Below are 22,507 nucleotides of genomic sequence, written 5' to 3' on the forward strand. Positions count from 1 at the left end.
ATATATATAAAATTAATGTGAATCTTTTTACCAAAAAAGTAACAAAAAAGTAATAAAAAAGAAATAATTAAAAAGTGAGTTTGAAATGTGCACTCCTATGCATAAAATTTCACATTTTTCATAAACAAATAATTAAATAAATAAATAAATAATAAATAAATATGCCAATCCCGTCTAAACCCAACCCCACCCTCTCTTTTTTTCCGCCGTCCGTCCCGAGACGGAATCTCTAAAGAAATTGGAGAACCCTATTCTGGGGCAAAGACCCTTCCAATTACCATTCTACCCTTCCCCCATTTCTCTCTCATATTCGGTACTATTTTTCTTTTATACCCCCTTGCTTATTTTCTAATCTACAAAAAAGACCCCTTATTTGGATGAAAGTTTCACTATGACATCATTTGCCATTTATTTTTCGGAATTATTATAAGTGTCTGCCTTGTACATGTATTTCAATGGACAACGTTTAGTACGTGTTGAAATATTCTTGTGGATGAAAAACCTAATTTCGTTATTGATCAGTACTTAATTTTAGAAAATATCGAAACAATTTTTTTAGACGAACATAGGTAAAGGGTTGTTGGTGAAAAGTGACTTAATATAGGGGTTTATTTGTATTTTGGTTTATAATTAAGGGCCCTAACTGAAATTTTTGCTTTGACTTCTTATACGTTAGTTATAACTACAAAAACAAATACAAAGTAGACATCTAACGTTATAACACATGAGAGCTGCCTACACACACTATGTGTACATGTGTATTTTCATTGTGCCAAACCCATGAACTAAATGACCAGACTACCCTTTCTGCAACACCTATTCCCCCCCCCCCCCCAAAATCCCCCACTTTGTCTTGTATCAAAAATAGAAGTCAACATATAAATTTGTTTCATACACATTTTATTTTAAGCTTACCGTCTTTTCTTTCATGGTATTTAGTTGTAAGCATCAAGGGTAAAAAAGTAAATTTATTTGTATGGCACTTGAATGTCGATTCATTTTATCCAAAGTGTATAGATGGTAAAATCAATCATCGTTTACTTGTCATTATGATTTTGTCTTCACATATTGTTGTTAATAGATATCAATAAAATGATCAACAGTATATGTTTATTTCATTCTCAAATTTAAAACGCTCATTCAAATACAAAATTATTCATAAAATAACATCTATTTAACATATATAATTTTTGTTTGGTCTAATACTATTGTTTTATAATACGATTTTGCTATAATGTACTTGTCCTTTTAGTTCCGCACATATATACACACACACACACATATGTGTGTGGGGGGCGAGGGGAGGGAGGGATTTTTGTATAATTTTACCAAATCTTAAAAACTTCGAAAACATATTATTTATATCTCCTAATCCACACTTCTGAATATATTTTAGCACAAAGACTTGAAGTTTTTATCTGTATATGTTAGATTTGTGTGAAATTTCCTGTATATGAAGTAAAAGACAGATCTTTAAAAGATCGATTCCAGAAGAGAAATAGTTAAAAGTGCAAAGATTGGCCAATTTTGACATTTAGAAGTATTGAAGAGAAATGATGTCTGATAGAAACATGATGAAAAATGCTATTAATATCCTAAAGCCTAATTATAGCTTGTCTCTTTATGACTTTAGAAGCTCAATTTTTAGCATATACCAACTAGTTTTGAGATAAATGATCTGCAGATACAAATATACTTCCATGTGTATTGTAATTATAGGTTTTGTGTATATGCCAAACTGGTTTGAGATACAAAAGATTTACATGTCTAACACCAAGAGAAAACATGTCTGCCATATTTCACGGTTATGTGTATATGTCAATTAGTTTGACATAAAAAGATTTAAATATACTAATGCAGTATTATGTAAGCCGTATTATAAGGGTTTTTATGCTAATTAAGTTTGAGATAAAAGAAAAAGATTCCCAAATATTGATACAACACCACGTATATTGTAATTTACCGTTATGTTTACATGTCAATTCTACATTATAAAAAAGATTCTAGATACCCACGTGTTCTATGCCGCATTATGCAAATTTCATTAACTTTATGTCTGTCATCTGCAGTTTTCAGTCTACAGTTTCAGTCCACAATAATCTATTGTGTCAAAACGGAAACTACAACAACTTCTATTTACTTTCACCAATTTTACCGTATCGATTCAAAGGAGTAGTCATACTTTCACATCAAATTCGTTTATTTTTCATGATCGTAAAAAAAATACATAATTTTATTTAATTAATTAAACTCAATTTAAAACAAGAGGAGTTGAAAAAACATTCTAAATAGCAAAAACATTAGCATCTAAACCAAGACCAATGATTTGTGTTGAATAATTTAATTTAAAAAACAAAAGTAGAATTATATTATATTTTGTATAACTATGAGAGTATTAAAATAAAATAAAAAGATTATAAATATTTTGTTTAATTAAAAATAATAATGTAACGTTTTTAAAATCTAATTGGACAAAAATGGTAAAGATGGTGAAGGGTAGAGGGGTAAACTTTTGACACTTGAAGTAAATGAAAGGTAAATATGGTAAAGGGTAAAAGGGTAATTTCGTGAGGAAATTAAAATAAATACATGGGAGTTAACTAACGAGGGGTTGAGGTTTGAAAAATATTTGACCATGGAGGTTGTGCCCTAGCATGAAAACCAAGACTTGCCCACACAAGTGTGTTACATTTATATGTATATAAAATTAATAAATAAATAAGTAAAAGTTAAATTTCATTATTTTATTTCTATATATGAAATATTATATATATATATTATATTATATATATACATATACATATATGTATGTATGTACTGTTTATCTTGTGATCTCTCTCTTTCTCTCTCTCTTGTTTGGTTTAACAAAAAGAAAGAAAGAGAGAAAGAGAAAGAGAAAGGTGGCGTTTGATACCGAATTAATCACCAATCTACCACTTACCGAGTTAAGCCATGGAAATGTTCCTAGATTACCCTCTTCATCGTCGCATCCTCTGACCCACCTGCTGCTTCTTCTTCTTCTTCCTTCTCATCTCCTTTCTCTCGATCTCGATCCTTCTCGTTGCTATCGATCTCCTACCTCTGTTCTATCGTCCTCACTGGTAACGCCATCGTCACCAGTACCTTTCTCAGCTCATCTCATCTCGATCTGCATCAGGTAGGTGAAACCTTCATTCATTTTTAGGGTTTTTGGAAAATTTGATTCCTCTCTTGTTTTTGGTTAGTTGAGGCTATGATTTTATTTTTTTCCTGATTTGGCGCACGCATTCATATGTGTTTGGTGCACTCTATCTGTTCGATCAAATTCGCCTTACAGAATCGAGATAAAAGGAATCTACAAGTAACAAATTTTTTTCATATATCCTGGGGTTTACTATTGTAGGATCTGCATTGGGTTTATAGAGTCTTTCAGTCACGATTCATTACAGAGTATATGATTAATTATGTGGTTCGTATGGGTTGAACAAGTATACAATTCATTTCCATGCTTAAAAAGTGAAGAGATTGTTATGTTTATGGCAGTCTATAACACTTGATTGTTGTAGATGATGCCCTTATCGAATGAAGTAGGCATGGCTGATTTGCTGTTATACATACAAATATATGAGCTTAAGATTAGAAATGGATGCAACCAAGTATGGTTTTTTCTTTGTCATCAAGAAATTATTACAAATTAAACCTGCAGTTTTCATTTTTATTTAACATTTTTTTTATTGAAATGTAAATCATGCATTCAAAACATATATCAAAATCAAAAATGGTAATTTTATATCAAACGGTTGTTTTACATTTTTGCAGGTGGCTTATTAATTAATCACAAGTTTTATCAAACAAGCCCAAAGACATTAGCAAATTGCAGCAAGGCCAAGGGAGAGATGACAGAGCCAGAGTTCGGTGAGCTGAGATGCACCTGAGATATAATTTGCATTGTATTTTTTTTTAATTCAAGTTTTTGCAACAAAAACCCCCCCAAAGAAGTAGGCGTGATTCACATGAGATTCTATTCGGATTTTGTGGGGTTTATATCTGATTTCTCTAATCAAATCAAAGGCCCCTTTCTTCACAATAATTGGAATTAAATCCTCTCAATTTACTCGGATTTACCAATTCTGCTGCTTTTGATTTGGTTGGTTTGATTGACTTCCCATTTCTTCTCTTTCCTATTTTTAATTGTTTGCTGATTGAATCATTTGTGGTAAGGAATCAGGATCGTGGAGGATGACTCCGGTGAGGTCGACTCTGATTGGAAATGGAATCGTGGGTCAAAGGGATTCATGCACGACAACCCATCAAGAGAATGGCATTGTAGTGAATGGTGAGATTTGGAATTCAGCAATGCCCACAAAGTCATTTCCTCAAGGGAATGGAAATGGGAATGGTACTAGTTCTTGGACTCCAGTGACTCCAGGAAAACCAGTTCCTCAAAGATCAATTCCCCAAAATCAAGTGGAAACTGAGAATTGGGAGGATTTGGTTGAGATATATCAAGACTTGTTGAAAGAGGAAACCCTGACTTTGAATAAAGTAGTAGCTCAAAGCCTTTATCCCACCCCTCCACCATCAACTGTTGGGAATATTGGAAATCAACATCAGGTTGCAAGTACACCAAATCGGAATTTGAACTCGACTCCCATCCCCAACCTGAATCATGGTTCCTATCAACCTTCAACCTCATTTACATACTTCCCCTCGGAGGACCCTGCAAATTGGGACAGTAGTAGTCTTTTGGCGGCTATAGTGCGCCCGAAGAAGAGCTCTGCATCCTTAAATATTGCACAAAACACTAGTCTTCATGCTTCAAATCGAACATCACTTCCAAATACGTCTACTCAAGTTGGAAGCAACTCGATCAGTGTTGGTTCCATGGTTGGAATCGGAAATCAACAATCTCACACATTCACTTCCAACAAGCTAGGCGGTGGTTACACCTCAAAGCAATTGCTTACAGGTGCCTAAACTCTTTATTTTGTTACCATTATGCATACATTCATAAAAGATATATGCATACATACATACATATATATATATATATATATATACATGTGTGTGTGTGTGCACGCACACATGCTTACGAAAGTTGTAATTGTTTTCAAAGTAAAACTGGACAAAGGTGGTTTTTGTTACAGAAATAAAATCAATTTTAAAGCAAATAATGAGCATTGTTTTATTTTTAACAGATGGATTTCCGGTCCCTTTTCGACCCTGCTATAACCTGAACTCACCACCAAGATCAGAACCAGATGCAGCCTCCTCTGAAATCACAGGGCCATTGGCATTTGCTCCAATTACCCCAGATACACGGCAAAAACATACAGACAGCCAATGGGTACTGGCAAAAGATAGGCATGAGAGTCAAAGAAATGAAGATGGAGATAACCATTATAATGAACAGTTACATACCATCGGAGACTCCACATCTTCTGCAGTTTCAACAACACAAAAGGAACATCTAGTTTCCGAGGAGGGAGATGAATTGGGCATCGATTTAAACAAGACACCCCAGCAGAAGACACCAGCAAGAAGGAAAAAACACCGCCCGAAGGTAATTAGAGAAGGGAAGCCTAAAAAGACTGCAACACCTAAAGATCCCAAAAACACCCCTCCCAATGAGACCCGGGTTAAAAGGAAGTATGTGAGAAAAAAAGACGTGAATGTTTCAGAAACTCCACAGAGGAACGGTGTTGAAATAAGCCAGAATGGGGTTCCTCGAAGCTCTGGTAAACGGAAGTATGTGCGGAAGAAGGGTGTTGAAAACTCGGACGTACAACAGAAAACCAGGGTGGAAGAAGCTACAGCACCAGTTGTGGAGACTCCTGCCAAATCATGCAAGAAACAATTGAATTTCGATTTGGAGATTGTGGCAAGAGATGGCCGACAGGATATTAATTTGAATGCCAGTCCTCGCGACATAGAACAAGAAAGAAGAATTAACGGCATACTTGAGAGATCAGCCATGAACGTTGTACAAAACAATAGGTATGCCGGTGTCGGTACCCACCAAAAGATATCCACAAATCATATGCAAGCTGGAACTCAAAACATGGCGTTGCCTGAGCTGCTAAATGTTCCATCTACACCCATGGCTAAAGCAAGGGACGTTGCTTTGAATGTGCTTGCACAACACTTGACCATGAAAAACCCAATTACAGTACGAGATGTATGGAGAAATGGATATAACCAAGTGGGTCAACAACAAGTGTCTCCAAATCTTGAACCAAGCGGACGAATGGTCAACTTTGATGAAAGAAGAGGCATCAAGAGACAGTCTTTTGAGCAGATGGATCCCCATAGTCTCAATGCCATGGATTCTCTCATAATGTACCAGAAATTGTTGTTAGATCGTACTGATGCTAGTAACAATTTGGCCAGCATCATCTTGGAAAGCCACAAGAAAACCAAGACCCAAAGTGACCACCTTCAAGCTTTAGTTTCCAGCACACCACCTCTTGAAGATAACTTGAGAGGAGAATCAAGGCAAATCAATGGCGTATATGGAAATGCCCCTGCTTCTTTGCAATTGCTAAATTCTTGCACTGGAAGAGTCGAGCCGTCTTATAAGGTGATGAATGCTGGTGGTGGTAATATTAATGGACGCCAATTCCAACCACCCAGGGCTGCTACACAGAATTTACAGAAGCATATGGTGACATCTGGAATGCAACCAATCGCAGAAAGATTGCAAAGGCCCACTCCAGGCCATGGAGTTAACCCTGTAACTGCAATGATTAGCTGGAACCGACCACCTGCAACTCCACCGAAAGATTACTCCAGATCTGCATTAGTAACTTACCCTTCTCCTTTGGTAGATAAAAAGAGGACTGCAACATCAAATTCATCTAATCGAAGGTCAAATGGGGCTGATCAGGTGTTTCTGCAATTACGTAAAGATGCTTTGGAATTTCAACAGCAATCCTTTAGAAAACCAAACGGTACTTGTTATAAAACAGATTAGAGGCAATTGTCTCTAGTGTTCAAAATATATAAGCAAACGTTTCATAATTAAAGTTTCTGAAACTGGTTATTTGTGCAGGTGGTCCAAGAAAACACAAAGTTGAAGTTTTGGTTGAGGATATTACATTCAAGTTAGAAGGCCTCAGCATCTATGATGGGAATGACAAAAAGCAAAATGCCCTTGTTCCATACAAAGGTAATAATGCCATCATTCCATTTGAGCCTATCAAGAAACGGAAGCCACGTCCAAAGGTAGACCTTGATCCAGAAACAGATAGACTTTGGAGACTCTTGATGGGTAAGGAAGGGAGCGAGGCCACGGAGACATTGGACAAAGATAAAGAAAAATGGTGGGAAGACGAAAGACGAGTGTTCCGTGGCCGAGCAGACTCATTCATTGCCCGTATGCATCTTGTTCAAGGTAAATAAAATCATCTCAAATTGTCAGTACAATATAACCCAAACTAGGAGCATGGGAAGTTAAAAAACCTAGTTAATTAATGCTATAATACACTTGGATCATGTGAAAATACGCAAGATTACAGTGTACATCATAACAAATACATATACAAAGAATTATACACCAACATAAGTTGTTAGTTAAGTTTTGTAAATCCCAGGTTGATGGTCATATAAGAAACAGTTGAAGTTTAGTAACTTGATTCATTATTTCATCAAAACTCTTCCTCCAACCAAATGCATTTGCTGCTCAGAAGCTTTTTGTTTCTATTAGTGACTAAAGTACATGTGAGGTTGAAAGAAAATATGAAAGAAAATCATCAGCAAAATCTACTTCAATGGCAACTAATGAACATGTTAAAAGATGGGAATACTAAAACCTGATCACTGAAAAGCTACAACCATAAAATCAAAACAAACATATACATATCAGGAAACCTAGGATAACTACTTCAAAAGGTTTCAGGGTATATATAAAGTAGACCAACCTAATATATATGCTAAGCCTACAATTGACAAAGACACAAACTAAAAGGGAAAAAGGTATATGGGGAATGAAATGCCTTCTATGGGAAGTTTGTTGAAAAATATCCTCAAGTATGAACAAAATAACCAAATATCTGTGAATTTTTTGTACATGTTAAATGGTCAAAATTGGAATATGTTAGTACATGTACTCAACAGTATTTAAATGGTAACCTCTTTTTCCAGGAGATAGACGATTCTCACGATGGAAAGGATCCGTTGTTGATTCAGTGATTGGCGTGTTCCTCACACAGAACGTTTCAGACCATCTTTCAAGGTAAACTTGTGGTGCTGTATTGTCTAATTACATTGAAAATAATCAAAAATGATATCTTATTCATAACCCACTGTCTGCAGTTCGGCCTTCATGTCTCTAGCAGCAAAATTTTCCCCCAAGTCCACAAGCACCAATGAAACATGCTGCCAAGATGGGGCATGCATACTGGTTGAAGAGCCAATTGAAACAGTATTACCAAATGACAGCACGAAATGTCATGATAAAATAGAAAGGCAACCTGTTTTCAACCAAAGCTCCTTTGTATCCTGTGAATCATCTGAGCACATGAGACATCATCACATTTCATCAACAAAAGCTGCAGCAATTAAGGACAACAGGACATCAGAAGAAGTGATTCTATCGCAAGATTCCCTTGATTCTTCTACAATTCAAACTGTTGATGAAATTAGATCGAGCTCAGGATCAAATTCAGAAGCAGAAGATCAAATAACAGGATTTGAAACCAGCAAGGAGCCTGGTCCGGCAAATCCCATGCAGGCAGAGAAAGTTAGCATGTTCACAGAACTTTTCAGTCATGATAACCGGAGCCCATCACTAAACGACAGGTCACAATATATGCATCATTTACCAAAAACACCTCCGTATAACATGCAAATTCCAATAATTGGTGGAGTCAATAACCTGAACAATGCATCCAGATTTACTCCACCAAACTCTAGCCTCCACCTTGTTCAAGAACAACTTGCTTCGTCTAGTCGGTTTCAAATGAATATGGCAATGGGCCTGCAAAATGTAGGCTCCCCTGGTTTTGGGTTGTTAAGAGGAGGAAGCATATCTTCCTTGCCTTCATCCAAGTCTGGAATAACAGAGGCATATCATACGAGTAATGTAACTTATCAAGAAAATGAAATGCCAAGGTTCCAAGCACCACCACTAGCCCAGTACGATTTTCTTAGCAATCATCCAACTCATCTAAAAAGCTTCCAGCCAAGATCTCATATTGGCAGTGTTTTGAACAGCAGTCATCAACAGGGGAGAGAATTGTACAGAGAAACAACAGTGCATGCTGAAACACTAGCCAAAGCTCAAAATGGTGCCCCGAAACAGGACTCATGTAGTGAGGACAGAGTTTCTGCAGTGGATAAGCAGAATTGCATTGAGAATGCAGCCGCCGAAGCCAACTCAAAGGAGCAGAATTATGCTTCTCATGAACCATTAAGTGGGGCAGGCACAAATATCCCAAAGGTAAGAAAGGGAACAGCTGAGGATGAAAAGAAAAAAGCTTTTGATTGGGATAGCTTGAGAAAAAAAGTGCTATCAAATGGTGAAAAAAGAGAGAGAAGCAAAGATGCAAAAGACTCACTCGACTACGAAGCATTGAGACGGGCGCATGTCAATGAGATCTCAGATGCTATCAGGGAACGTGGAATGAACAACTTGCTGGCTGATAGAATAAAGGTACTACAACTTCATTGCCTCATATGTTGGCATTTCACCTATGAAAAAGATAACAATAACAATCATAATGGTTATTATTCATATGCAGGATTTTCTTGACCGACTGGTGAGAGACCATGAAAGCATTGACCTAGAATGGTTGCGGGATGTACCCCCAGACCAAGCAAAGTAAGCGCTCGAGCAAAAGTTGGTTAACTTACAGGAATCATAACAGATGAGTTTAAGATAGCATTCAAAAATTTAATATATTCTGAGTTCTATATTATTAATTATACTTCAGGGATTACTTACTAAGCATTCGAGGATTGGGGCTGAAAAGTGTGGAGTGTGTGCGCCTATTAACACTTCATCATCTTGCTTTTCCGGTATGTTGATGCTAAAGCAACAAATATATACAAACTTGACATATCAAAAGACAATTTACAAAAAAAAAAAACTTATCTTTTTTCAGGTCGACACAAATGTTGGGAGGATAGCAGTGAGACTGGGCTGGGTCCCACTCCAACCACTACCTGAATCACTCCAACTGCATCTCTTGGAGATGTAAGTAATAAGCAAATACTAAACATATATAGCTTTCGGTAAAAAGAGTTACTGATTTGCTTTTCATACAGGTACCCTGTGTTGGAGTCGATTCAGAAGTATCTCTGGCCTAGGTTGTGCAAGCTGGATCAATTGACACTGTAACCAATACTTACCCTAAATCATTTATTCGGGCGAATGAATGAATAAAACCTTATCTTATGTACGATGTTTTATGAAAACTTAAAATATGCTAGTTTTACTGATTAGTGTGTGGTTAAATGGCAGATATGAGCTACACTACCAAATGATCACATTTGGAAAGGTATATGACCGTTCACACTTCAAGAAAGGGAATAGAGAGTTTCCAATGTCCTAATTACTTGACATTGATGCAGGTTTTTTGCACGAAGAGTAAGCCAAACTGTAATGCATGCCCTATGAGAGCAGAGTGCCGGCACTTTGCAAGTGCTTTCGCAAGGTATGCTAACTAATCCCTTTTTAAGGTTTACATGAGGAGATCACGAGCATGCCAAAGAACTTGGAACCAGTAGTCTATTTCTGTAGCCACACTGAATTAGACACCCTAAGCCAGTAGCTATGAATCTCACTTCCTCAGTTTTTTACTAATCGAGTCTGAATTTGATTTTAAAGTCCAAGAGATCAATCATTGACTGATAATTCTGTGACTTGCATAAGATGAAAAATGAAGCAATAGATGGTAACCACATTGAACTATTAGTGGCCGAACACAGCCATCATAACCCAGGGACCAAAAAAAGGCATTATAAAAATCCCGATGGCTGGAAATTGCACTATAAAAACCCTTGGTTAGTATGTTCTTGGACCAATGGCAATGGTATGAACCCAAAATTAGGTTATTTCGATTTTTGATGCAATCATTGTTCTTTATAAAATGTTTGCAAAATGAAAATACTATTGGCAAATAAACTTAAAATACTAAAACAAATCTACTTATAAATTTTCTGAAACAAAAGGAAAAAGGCTTGGCCCATGAAAGTCCTGAACCCAAAAACCTTTTTGTTATTAGCATGACACTGTGTCCCACTAAGTTAATAGCTATAATGATAATATTTTTGCTTTCTGTGCTCTAAAACATAAATGTTCTTAAAAAATAAATGACACTTTATCCAACTAAGGTAATAGACCATAATGATAATAATTTTGCTTTCTGCACTTCAAAATATGAATGTTTCTTAGAAAATAAGAAAAAATGAAAGCCCTAGGTCTTGAACCTGGGCCCTTAAATATTAACACAAGTCTTTAAACCAGCTGAGCTAGGGGGCCAGCAGCATGATCAGCCTTTGCCTTATCAAATATAAATCTAAAAACAAGGGGAGGGGGAGGAGCATGGCCCCCACTGTCTCCACTGTATTCGGCCCTTTTGAATTATACAAGAAGTACTGTGAATTGAATTTTTACTAGACATATAAAACCATTGATGCCATGTTTTTAAGTTAAAGAGAAGGCTCCCTTTACTTTGTCATTGTTGAATGTATTTGAAACATATGTAGTGTCCCAATTTTATTAAGCCATGACTCATGAGTAGTCAGTTGCTGCATATAGTTTGGTGATAAATAATCATTAAAATAGCTGGAAACTCAATGATGGAACAAATTTTTTTAGATTATCCTTTCACTTTGTCTCCACACATAAGTTCAAATGCAAAAAATTTAATGTAAGTGATCTATATGCTGCAGTGCAAGGCTTGCCCTCCCAGGGCCCGAAGAGAAGAGAATAGTGACTTCAGATGCACCAAATGGAACACATACAATCCCCCCTGTGATCATGAGGCCCATGTCACTACCTCCAGCTGAGAACAACTACAGTAAAGATGCACAATTTTCTGGGAGAGAGTGTGAACCAATCATTGAAGAACCAACAACTCCAGAGCCAGAAAGTGCAGAATTAACATTAAGTGACATTGAGGATCAATACTATGAGGATGATGATGAAATACCAACTATCAAACTTGACATGAATGAATTCACAATGAACTTACAGAAAATGCAAGATAGCATGGAAGGCGATATGTCCAAAGCATTGGTTGCACTGAATCCACAAGCTGCTTCCATACCTACACCAAAACTGAAGAATGTTAGTCGACTGCGGACTGAGCATCAAGTGTAAGTGTGTCTAGACTCTTTAAAAACGGTGTAATACTACCAAAACAAGTAATTGGGATCAAAATTGCAAATCCATAAGAAACACCAAAATGAAAAAAAAAATAAAGAAAAAAGAAAAGCGGGAATACAAATAAAGTAGCAATAAGTTAGTCTTAAGAAAATTGAATGAATGATTAGCTGGTTTCTCTCAAGCAAGCATAGAAAGAAAAGCTTCAGCATGGTTCAGGTGATGCCAGAAGAGTATTGAACAGGTTGGCAAGTATTTCACATATGTTGCGTCTCTCACAGATCGCTCTGCACTTAATAAGTGATCACTCAGATTCACCAGGATCCAAAAATGATTTCTGGTGATATGGAGATGTACCACATGTCCAGCCTGATACTCATAAAGTGAAGCAGATACTTATAGCATCCATGTTACAATTCACATGGGGGCTTTACAGAATGCAATATCATACATTAGTCACTTTCACTTACTCTGGCTCTGCTGCAGGTATGAGCTTCCAGACTCTCATCCAATTTTGAAAGGGGTTAGTAATTCTGCATTTCTGCTGCTTGCTAAACCTTCAACACATAACGAATAACTTAACCAACTAACTTATATTTTATCATGTTTTCAGTTGGATAAAAGAGAACCCGATGATCCAAGCCCCTACCTCCTTGCAATATGGACACCAGGTCAGCATGTTTTACTACTATGATAAACAAAAATTGCTTTACTTTAATAGCATGAAGTAGATTTAAAATTAATGTGTTTGAACTAAAATTCCCGAGTCTTGAATTTCCCTTGTCTGGATGCTCTTTTTTTAAAGAACAAATGCATTAATTAATTTTTTTTGAATGGCCAAAATACACGCACATTGAGCGCACATTGAGGGATGAGTATTATGCTTTATGATCTCATAACTTTTGACATAGGTTGAACATCTCCTTCCAGGTGAAACTGCAACTTCAACACAACCTCCTGAAAGAGGATGTCAGTCCCAAGAATCAGGCATGTTGTGTGATCGAACAACATGCTTTTCATGCAACTGCATAAAAGAAGCAAACTCACAAGTGGTCAGAGGAACTATTTTGGTAAGGAGATTTAATTTCAAGATACTGTAAACATTAATCATCAAGTAAGCCACTAAACTCTGGATACTCATGTTTTGTCTATGTGTCCACTTTCATCAAAGATGCCATGTCGAACAGCAATGCATGGGAGCTTTCCACTCAATGGCACATACTTCCAAGTTAATGAGGTACATTAAAATCTAAAATTCCAAAGCACATCCTTTTTATCGGTATTCAAAATGATTCTACCACCTATATGTAACTGCTCCTTGCTCTATTACAAAATTAACTAGCTTACCAGAAAATCCAGTTGACATAAACAAATGAATGAACACATAAGATGCAATTCACTTGGACCTCATACTCTTTCCATTTCAAACAAACAAGTCCAAATCAAACAATCACTGAAGCTTCATGGGATCTATTTATATGTAGATGTTTGCTGATCATGCATCAAGCCTGAACCCAATTGCTGTTCCAAGAGCATGGATTTGGAACCTACCAAGACGAACAGTGTACTTTGGGACTTCCGTATCAACAATCTTCAAAGGTATAAATAGTCTTGATGCACTTTTTGTTGCATCTTTATCAGGTTTCTATATGTTTTAATATTAGCAATTAACACTGAAATATTGGTTCTGGTAGGACTGACGACTCAAGAAATTCAACAATGCTTTTGGAGAGGTATGTAGTTCCTCAATTATCGATGTTTTATAGAGAAACATGTGATACGGAGCACATTATTTATTTGCTAATAATATGCTGTGGGACATTTGCAGGGTTTGTTTGTGTGAGAGGGTTTGATCAGAAAACCCGGGCACCTAGACCTCTGATGGCAAGACTGCATTTTCCAGCAAGTAAGTTAGTCAAGACAAAGAATGAAGCCAAATAGGTCAGCTGTGAAAACCACCAATCCAAGGAAAAGAGGTCAATGACTAACAAACTGTTGTACATTCATCTATCCATCCTTTAACATGACCCATGGCATGCATTTGCATGTAACTTAGAAGAGAGAAGTTGAGTGATAGTGGTCTCATCCAGAACCACCTGCCATTAGTTGATACAAGATTGCTGGTATCATTATTTCGTTTGCTTATGCTCCAAAACGAGCCATTTTTTTATCGGTTAGCACATTACAGAAGAAAGAAGAAAGAGGTAGTTGAGCATTAGTTATTTTTCATTTTCTGATGCTAGTATGTATTTTCGAACAGCCTTGAAATAATATGATCCATCAGAAGCCATTGCTTCAAACATTAGTCAGCGTATACATGTTTTAGTTCATGGATTTTCTTCAAGAAAACGACGGGGAATCTTCATAAATGGTTCGGATAATTTCTTCTTTCTGCTGGTGTATAATATGTTCATATTTTGTCCCATTTCTAAATGCAAACATAACAAAGACTATTCTACTGAGATACACCTTTTAAAGGTAAAGAGATATTTACACCTTTGTAAGATATGGTGATGGTGTTATGCATTACACGAACAAATTGGGATCCATCACCTGTAAGTGGGGTAAATTCTATTCCAGAATAATATTGCTACATTGATTGACAATGCAGTAAAGCTTTGATTTACTTTGGACTTGTCAAAATCTGAGAAATAGGACAAACAGTCTAATTTGACATATGTGAATTGTGATGGTGTCTAGTCTACACTGTTATACTGATTTGTAAAGTGGAGCATATGTTCTATTTCGCCCTGCACTTTTCAATTTAATGAAAGGAATAACTTAATGTGACATATTGGTGGTTGAATTAGGGAACAACTAGTTTTTCTCCTACCATATGGCTTAAAAGGTCTTAGTTTCAAATTCCAAGGTACCATCAATTTCATGTAGTCATGTTCATAGATCAGAAAGCCTAAAGTCCAAAATCATGTGGACCAGACGTTTTATATACATTAGTTGGATAATATTATTAGATACATAACAAAAACAAAACCAAAAAGTTTTCTAAAGCTAGTTTTTCTCCTATTATTCTTGTAACTTATGTGGTCCAAGGATGCTGACCAGTTTGAGCCTACATCTCCTACAAACCCATGCAGCATCAGGGACAAAGTAGTAAGAAAAACTATACTTCACACACACAAAAAAAACAATTGGAACCAAATCATGAAAATTCAAATACTAAAAAAGACCATGGTATTTAAAATACTTTCAAAATGGTCCTATAGCAAAAATGTCTGTGCAATATAAGATAATATTCATCACCACTTAAGAGACAAATACGAGATGGAAGCTAATTCTTTATTAATCATCCCATACCCTTTTGTCTACCCATCCCCATGCCGCCCCAACTACTTCTAAGTATAAGCCCATACTCGTTTTTTGTTTAAACAATATATATACATATATAACACATATAAATCATACATGTATACTTGTGTAGTTATGCATATATAACACATATAAATCATACATGTATACTTGTGTAGTTATGCATATATAAATAAAACACATAAATCATACAATACGTTATACATAGTGTTATGCATACACAAATACAATCAGACACAGGGTGTTCAAGAAAGAAAAACAAGGAATGAAGCATCAACGATCCTAAAAACAACATACGATCGTTTTTCGAACCATTAACACGATGAATCACAAACACGATCCATAATAGCGGTTGCAATCAATCAAATGGATTCAAATCTACACTAAGTATGAACTGTGTAATGAACTAGTCACATAATAATACAAATCTTACCTGGATGATGTTAGAAGCAGTATAACGAAGATCCAAGTTTATGCAGAAAGATCCAAATCTGGACACGAGAGGAAAAGATGGAATTAATATGCATTTGGATTTTTTGTTGCCGCCTTTTAGGTTTCCTCTCTGTTTTCGCGCAGGTTTATGTAGTCTTCATATATTTACATTTACATCCCTGTACTATGACACAACGACATATTTCCCTCGCATTACTGAAGATATCACATTTGAGTCCTTCATCTGTGGTGCCCTTGCTTCAACTTGAAACAACAAATTGACAAATATATCATTATATTTCTATACATTTTTTAATCATATATTCAAATAAAATACTTAATCAATATGCGTTTATATTATTGTAGCTATGTCTATTTTAGGGGTGTTTGAAATTGCTTATTTGAAACAACTTATGTTTTTTTCTACAAAAGCACTTATCAACTTATTATAAGTCAGAAGAATTTAACTTTTTAAAAAAATCATTATTACCGGTTTGGCACCGGTATAAGTTGTTTATCCAAACACTAAAAAGTGTTTATTACCGGTDYYACACYGAAATAAGTCAATAAGTTATTTTTAAAAGCAATCTCAAACACCCAATATAAATGATCATCTTAAAGACAAGATGACAAAAAACGTTTACCGTCTCAACACTCATTGATGACTTATGTTAAACAATTTAACTGGAATGATATGATTGATATGACTATTAGAAAATAAATATGTAACCAATATCATGTATTCTGTATATGAATAAAATGGACTCGGAAATGTATCATCTACCAAAAAGAGTACGATGTGTATGACAAATGACAAGCCATGTAATCAAGATTCAAGACCATTTGAGTGATGGCATGAAGAATCAAACGTAGCAATGGCAACAAACTCTTCATCTGGATTCAGTAACGAAATGTTAGCATGCTTCGTTTCTATGGTGCCAACTACCAAGAACCAAGACGAGCAACCATTAAGAGAGATGGAGCAGAATGACTATCATTATGATAACCTTATCGGTTGTGTCCATGTGGTGGGAGTTTTTTTTATAAAATAACACGAGATTTTGAAAATAGAATTAATTGGATCGTGTGAATTGGATAACAGTTGAATCATCGTTTAAAACAGTTGAAACGGATTGGAAAAGAATATCACTATGGGAGACCAGTAATGAAAAATAGTGACGTATTAATAGGAAAAAAGACCATATGATGAAAAAGAAAATATAATCATAGAAATACTAAACTTTGGAATAGATCAATTGCATAAGTATGTTTGTGAAACCCGATTAAGTCACTCCATTTGAATGAGTAGTATATACAACGTAAAAAGTCGTCTAAAATGAGGGTTATGGTTGACTTATATGATACTATGATAGTGACTATGTGAATTTTAAATAGACTAAAAGGATACTTGTGCAATGCAACGAGATCAATCTCAATTTTAATGTTTAGTTTTCATTTTTTTATCTCTATCGATATAATACGATTTTATGTGGTTTTAAGAAAGCAATAATGTTTTTATTTTTGAATGAAATATAAAATTAAAAAAATAAATCGATATTAATATCAAATTAACTATTTAATAGTTCTTGCTTTTTTGGTGTAACTTCTTTAATTCTATCTTTAATTATAATTTAATTCAGATTTAATAAGAAAGTGATTTATTTTTGGTTTAATAATATAACTTTATAAAGATAATAATTAACAATTCTGTGAAAACTCGATAATTATCTTAATTATATTTTAGATTTTCTATATTTAAAATGGATGTTTATCCTGTATTTGATTATGTTTATCTGTAGTTAGTTACACGAATTTAAAAATGAAGCTTTAATAAATTATACTTACGCAAAAATTCTTGTAATATTGAATTTTAAGTAATATGTATCAATACACGGTACTTTATGCATAAAAAATGATTTTTAAAATTTTTCTCTCAAATGCTTTATAATATAGTATAGATGTATCAACACAAATACAAATGGATAAATTTGTTTGGATATACATTAATACGGTCAATTTACGTGTGACAAAAAAAAAATTGAAAAATATAACTCTAGGTTAAGAAAACTGGAACTTTTCTCATTTAAACTGTCTCAAAATGCAATTGGTTTATTAAAATGTTTTTATTTCTTAACAGTCGTTACTTGAGATAAAAAATTTGTTATAAAAAATTTTCCGATCATAAACCAACGTACATGAAAAATTAACAGATAAACAATAATTTTAAATAGAGAGTCATGTTCAACATTATATCCTTACAAAAATAAGATTGCCCCAATCGGCGTGTCAGTTTCACATGATACATCAAATGGTTTCCGGATAACGTCGAACTTAAGCATGCAAAGTTATTTCTCCGTTTTATGTTTTGTATCTTATGTATAAAGCAGTTTTGTAAATTATTTATTAAACAATTTTGTATACCTTAGTAATTTGTGTCTTATTTTTTGTGATGTCGAGGTATAACTAATTTAATGTTGATTGATTACTGGATTAAATTATTTCAGTTACAATTTATTTAACATTTATTCTCAAATCAACGCTTTGAAGAGTTCTCATTCACCTGAACTTCGTTTGCACATGTTATACATTAAAATTCTCTCGTACATGAATACATAAAACCACAAATATCTTTTCAATTAGAATTTGGATTAGACTTGTTTTTGGCTGTCGATTTTGTTGAAAAATGCAGGTTATGTCGATAAATCCAGATTACTAATTGAAGTAGGTGTACAACTCGCACTTCTTCCAAAAAAACCCATCACAACATCAATGCAACTTGATATTGACGATAAAAGTTCTAGAGATAAGATTCCATAGTTGGCCCCGCATACAGGTATGTGTTAATCTTTGAACCTTCTCTTGTGAAACATATATGTTTTTTACTAGCTGACTAATAGGCTCAATATCTATTGAATTGCTCTGTCATTTATGTAAAAGATCAACACACAACCGCAAGGGTGGTGCCGGTTGGTTTGAGCTTGACTCCAAAGGTCAAAAGTACCAGAAGGTTTCGGGTTCAAATCCAAGAAGGGATAAAAATCCTCTTGTGGCCACGGAGATTCAAATGCGGTGACTTCGGACTATCTACAAAGCATGTGGTTGTCCTGGGATTAGTCGGCTCGCATAGCGGGTTGGATATCCAGGTTAATAAAAAAAAGATCAACACACCTTATACAAGATTCTTCTAATGGAAAAAAACCAAAGTTAGTGACCAAATACCATTTTCAGAACGAAATGAGAACCATAAAAATAATTTCTAGAGTTATCAAAGTTCAGGCCCACTTTTAAAGATTTTACTAAACCCCAGGGACCAAAATTAAAGTTTACTCTTAATAATATTTTAATTATTTTATTGTATACAATAATAAAACAATATAACTTTTTTATCTATTAACTTTTTCTAATAAAAAAGTTTATAGTTTTATTAAATCAAAAAGAAAAAAATACCAAAAAATATATTTAATAAATCAAAAAAATTAAAATACTCTAAGTCAATGGAAGACTTTTAACATATTTAGTCTCAGGGACGAAAACAATAATAAATTACAAACCATATGAACGAAATCATAACTTCGAAACCACTGGAACGAATCCAATTTTTCTCAAACCGGAGGGACGAAATCCATAGTTTACTCTTTAATTTATTATGACTTTCATAATTGTAATTTTTAATTATTGTCTTTTAATTATAACTAGAAGGGTGTTCGCATAATATAGCGAGATATATCTTAATTTTAATATTTTGTTTTATTATTTATCTACGTCGATATAATACGGTTTTTAGTGGTTTTGAGAAAGCGATATTATATTTGAATAAAATATAAATTTAAATATATCATAAAAATTTGGAAAAAAATATATCGATATTAGTATTTAATTTACTATTTAAAGTTCTGGTTTTTTGTGTAATTTCTTTAATTCAATATTTTATTATAATTTAATTTAGATTTAATAACAAAGTAATGTATTTATCATTTAATAACATAATTTTTATAAAGATAATAATTATGTATTTTGTTATAATTAATGATTATCCTAATTATATTTTAGAATTTTTATATTCAAAATGAGATGTCTATCTCGTATTTGATTATGTTTATCTATAATTAGTTACACAAATTCAAAAATGAAGTTTTAATAAGTTGTATTTGCGCACAATTTACTTGTGATTTTAAATTTTAAATAATATGCATCAATAAACAGTAGTTAATGCATAAAAAATGATTTTTAAGAGTTTTTGTCAAATGCTTTATAATATAGTATAGTAATTAATTTTTAATTATTATAATTTTTACTATTGTAGTGTTCTTTATCATATAAATTATGAACCAGTCCACGATTGAAAGCGAAAGATTTATGAAATGTGTAGGTAAAAGAAAACTGATATGGTGAAGTTATGAACCTCTAAAAAAGTTCTTAGCTCTAAGTATCGAAAAAATTAGAGCTAGCGTAAGAATGTTACGGAATCATTACCACCACTATCAGTTTTTGATGTTAGCAATTATCTATTCAAAAATCTTTCCATTTTTAAAAATCAAATACCCTAAGAATTAATAATTATCACAAAATCTAACTTAATATTTAAAAAATAAAGAACTAGACCAGTTTTGCTAATTAACTATCCTAATAATTAATAAAAAAAAATTAAACAACATATATACAAATAATCTATACTATCTTATCAAACAAATTTAATAAAAGTCTTAAAATACTAAATGACCAAGATACCCTTTATATTATCTTTAGGTCACTTTTTCACCTCATCCTCTTCTCACATACACTCACCCTCACATTGTACCGATTTTTTTAAAATCATAATTTTAAATTTACACTTTATATCCTTATAATTAGTTAATTAATTTACTTTACATCTTTTACTTTTAAATGTTTCATTTTAAACCTTTATCAAATTAACATACATAATCGTATATCAATTAAAACATGTTTAAAAAATACATTTTTATTTTAACAAGTTATACCATTATAATCGTCTCGTTAATACCTTCGAAATTATATTAAATAGTTTTTGACTTGATCATATTATTATATATTATATATACTGTGAAAAAATATTTTTAATATTTACGATTTATACTTTTATAGTTATTTATTTATATATATACTATATATTTTAAGGTTAGGCTGTCCATCTTTTTTGGTCTTTTCATGACTTATGATCTGTCAAATTTGTAGTTTTATTTATTGGTTTTGGGTGTTTACCTTAAAACTCAAGTTTCTTGATTCTTTACTCTTGGTGTAAATCGAATAAATTTGTGGAGTCGTTTAAATATGTTGGATTTTAAATATATTGGATTTTAAACTGTCATACAATTTTTTTTATCGATAGTCTGTTATTGGAACCATAACTCTTATTTATTCAAATTGTATTAATATGTAAAGACCAAGTGTAACATATATCATCGTTAAATCTTATCTTATAAAACCAGTGGAACTTCAAAATCGTTAAAATTCATGGCTTCCGCCGTATTGTACGGATACACAACTAGTATAAAATAATGCTGTATAAAAAGAAAAAAACCAAAAAAATACATACGGGAATTTGAAAAGGTGTGTTATGGACCGAGCTGAATAGAGGAAAAAGCTCCTTAGTTTTAATTTGGATCAGCCAATTGGGCTTTTCGTTATTTATGAGCTGGACCCCTTTTAATTAGGGATGTTTTCTTATGGGTTCCAAATAAAGGTTATGTTTCAAGGAGAATGAGAGTTAAGATGGAAAATGTAAGAAGAAATCTTCATCCTTGAATACACATTAGAATGAGATATACTGTATCAAGCATGATTCATGGGTGAGTTTGAGATTAAATGTGATCAAGAGTCCATATACATTTTTACACTTCTCACATTAACTCTCTTTCTCACACGATCATTTGTCTTCAAACTATATATATAGGGGCTTAATTATTTGAGAACCCGTTAAAGTGTGTAACTTTGAGAACTTGTGCATCATGTGTTATTTTCATATGATTTTTTTTTTCTATCTATGCATACTATTTAATGTATCGATTAACATATACTTGTTTCACAGTGTGCTTGTTTTATATGTATTTGTTACACAATGTGAAACTTATTTACGTGTATTTTGGGTTTCACAAACACGTCAAAAAGGTTAAAACATTATGAACCAAGCACATGTGAAGCAAACACATTGTGAAACAAATGTATGTTAATTAATATTCTAAATTCTAGTCTGAGATGGAAAAAAAAAGCATATCAAATAACACAAGATGCACACGTTCTCAAGATTAGCACAATTTCATGGGTTCTCAAAAGAAAACCCCATATGTGTGTGTATTATATATATATATATATATATATATATATAGGGGAGCGATCAAATGCAAACCACTCAATTTGTACAAACTGTGCAAACCGCATTCAACCAATCATAATTTTTCATTTTGTTCATTTTTTTGTAATTAT

General features: G+C 33.6%; 1 protein-coding gene and 1 long non-coding RNA gene across 3 annotated transcripts; one reads left to right on the plus strand and one right to left on the minus strand.

Moving 5' to 3' along the window:
• The first annotated feature begins 2,861 nt into the window (after nt 1-2,861).
• LOC112509387 (protein ROS1-like) lies at nt 2,862-15,746 on the plus strand. Its single transcript, XM_025114325.1, has 23 exons — nt 2,862-3,157; nt 3,799-3,894; nt 4,208-4,948; nt 5,178-6,929; nt 7,031-7,372; nt 8,122-8,212; nt 8,293-8,840; nt 8,997-9,056; nt 9,225-9,631; nt 9,720-9,799; nt 9,912-9,996; nt 10,083-10,174; nt 10,246-10,314; nt 10,442-10,478; nt 10,552-10,634; nt 11,875-12,300; nt 12,794-12,830; nt 12,921-12,978; nt 13,238-13,377; nt 13,479-13,544; nt 13,792-13,906; nt 14,002-14,040; nt 14,136-15,746. The coding sequence occupies exons 2-23, from the start codon at nt 3,876-3,878 to the stop codon at nt 14,246-14,248; spliced, it is 5,400 nt and encodes a 1,799-aa protein (XP_024970093.1). The 5' UTR covers nt 2,862-3,157; nt 3,799-3,875; the 3' UTR covers nt 14,249-15,746.
• LOC112509389 lies at nt 9,343-16,164 on the minus strand. Of its 2 annotated transcripts, none has more exons than XR_003068827.1 (6): nt 16,068-16,164; nt 13,171-13,331; nt 12,778-12,864; nt 12,177-12,251; nt 9,537-9,669; nt 9,343-9,434 (listed from the first exon to the last, which is right to left on the minus strand). It is a non-coding gene; the product is annotated as an uncharacterized LOC112509389 (long non-coding RNA). The 2 variants fall into 2 exon arrangements; XR_003068828.1 differs by having other exon boundaries at nt 13,160-13,331.
• Nucleotides 16,165-22,507: the final 6,343 nt, after the last annotated feature.

The sequence above is a fragment of the Cynara cardunculus genome, assembly GCF_001531365.2.
Source record: "Cynara cardunculus var. scolymus isolate 2C chromosome LG 3, CcrdV1, whole genome shotgun sequence".
In the NCBI taxonomy this organism is placed as follows: Eukaryota; Viridiplantae; Streptophyta; class Magnoliopsida; order Asterales; family Asteraceae; genus Cynara; species Cynara cardunculus.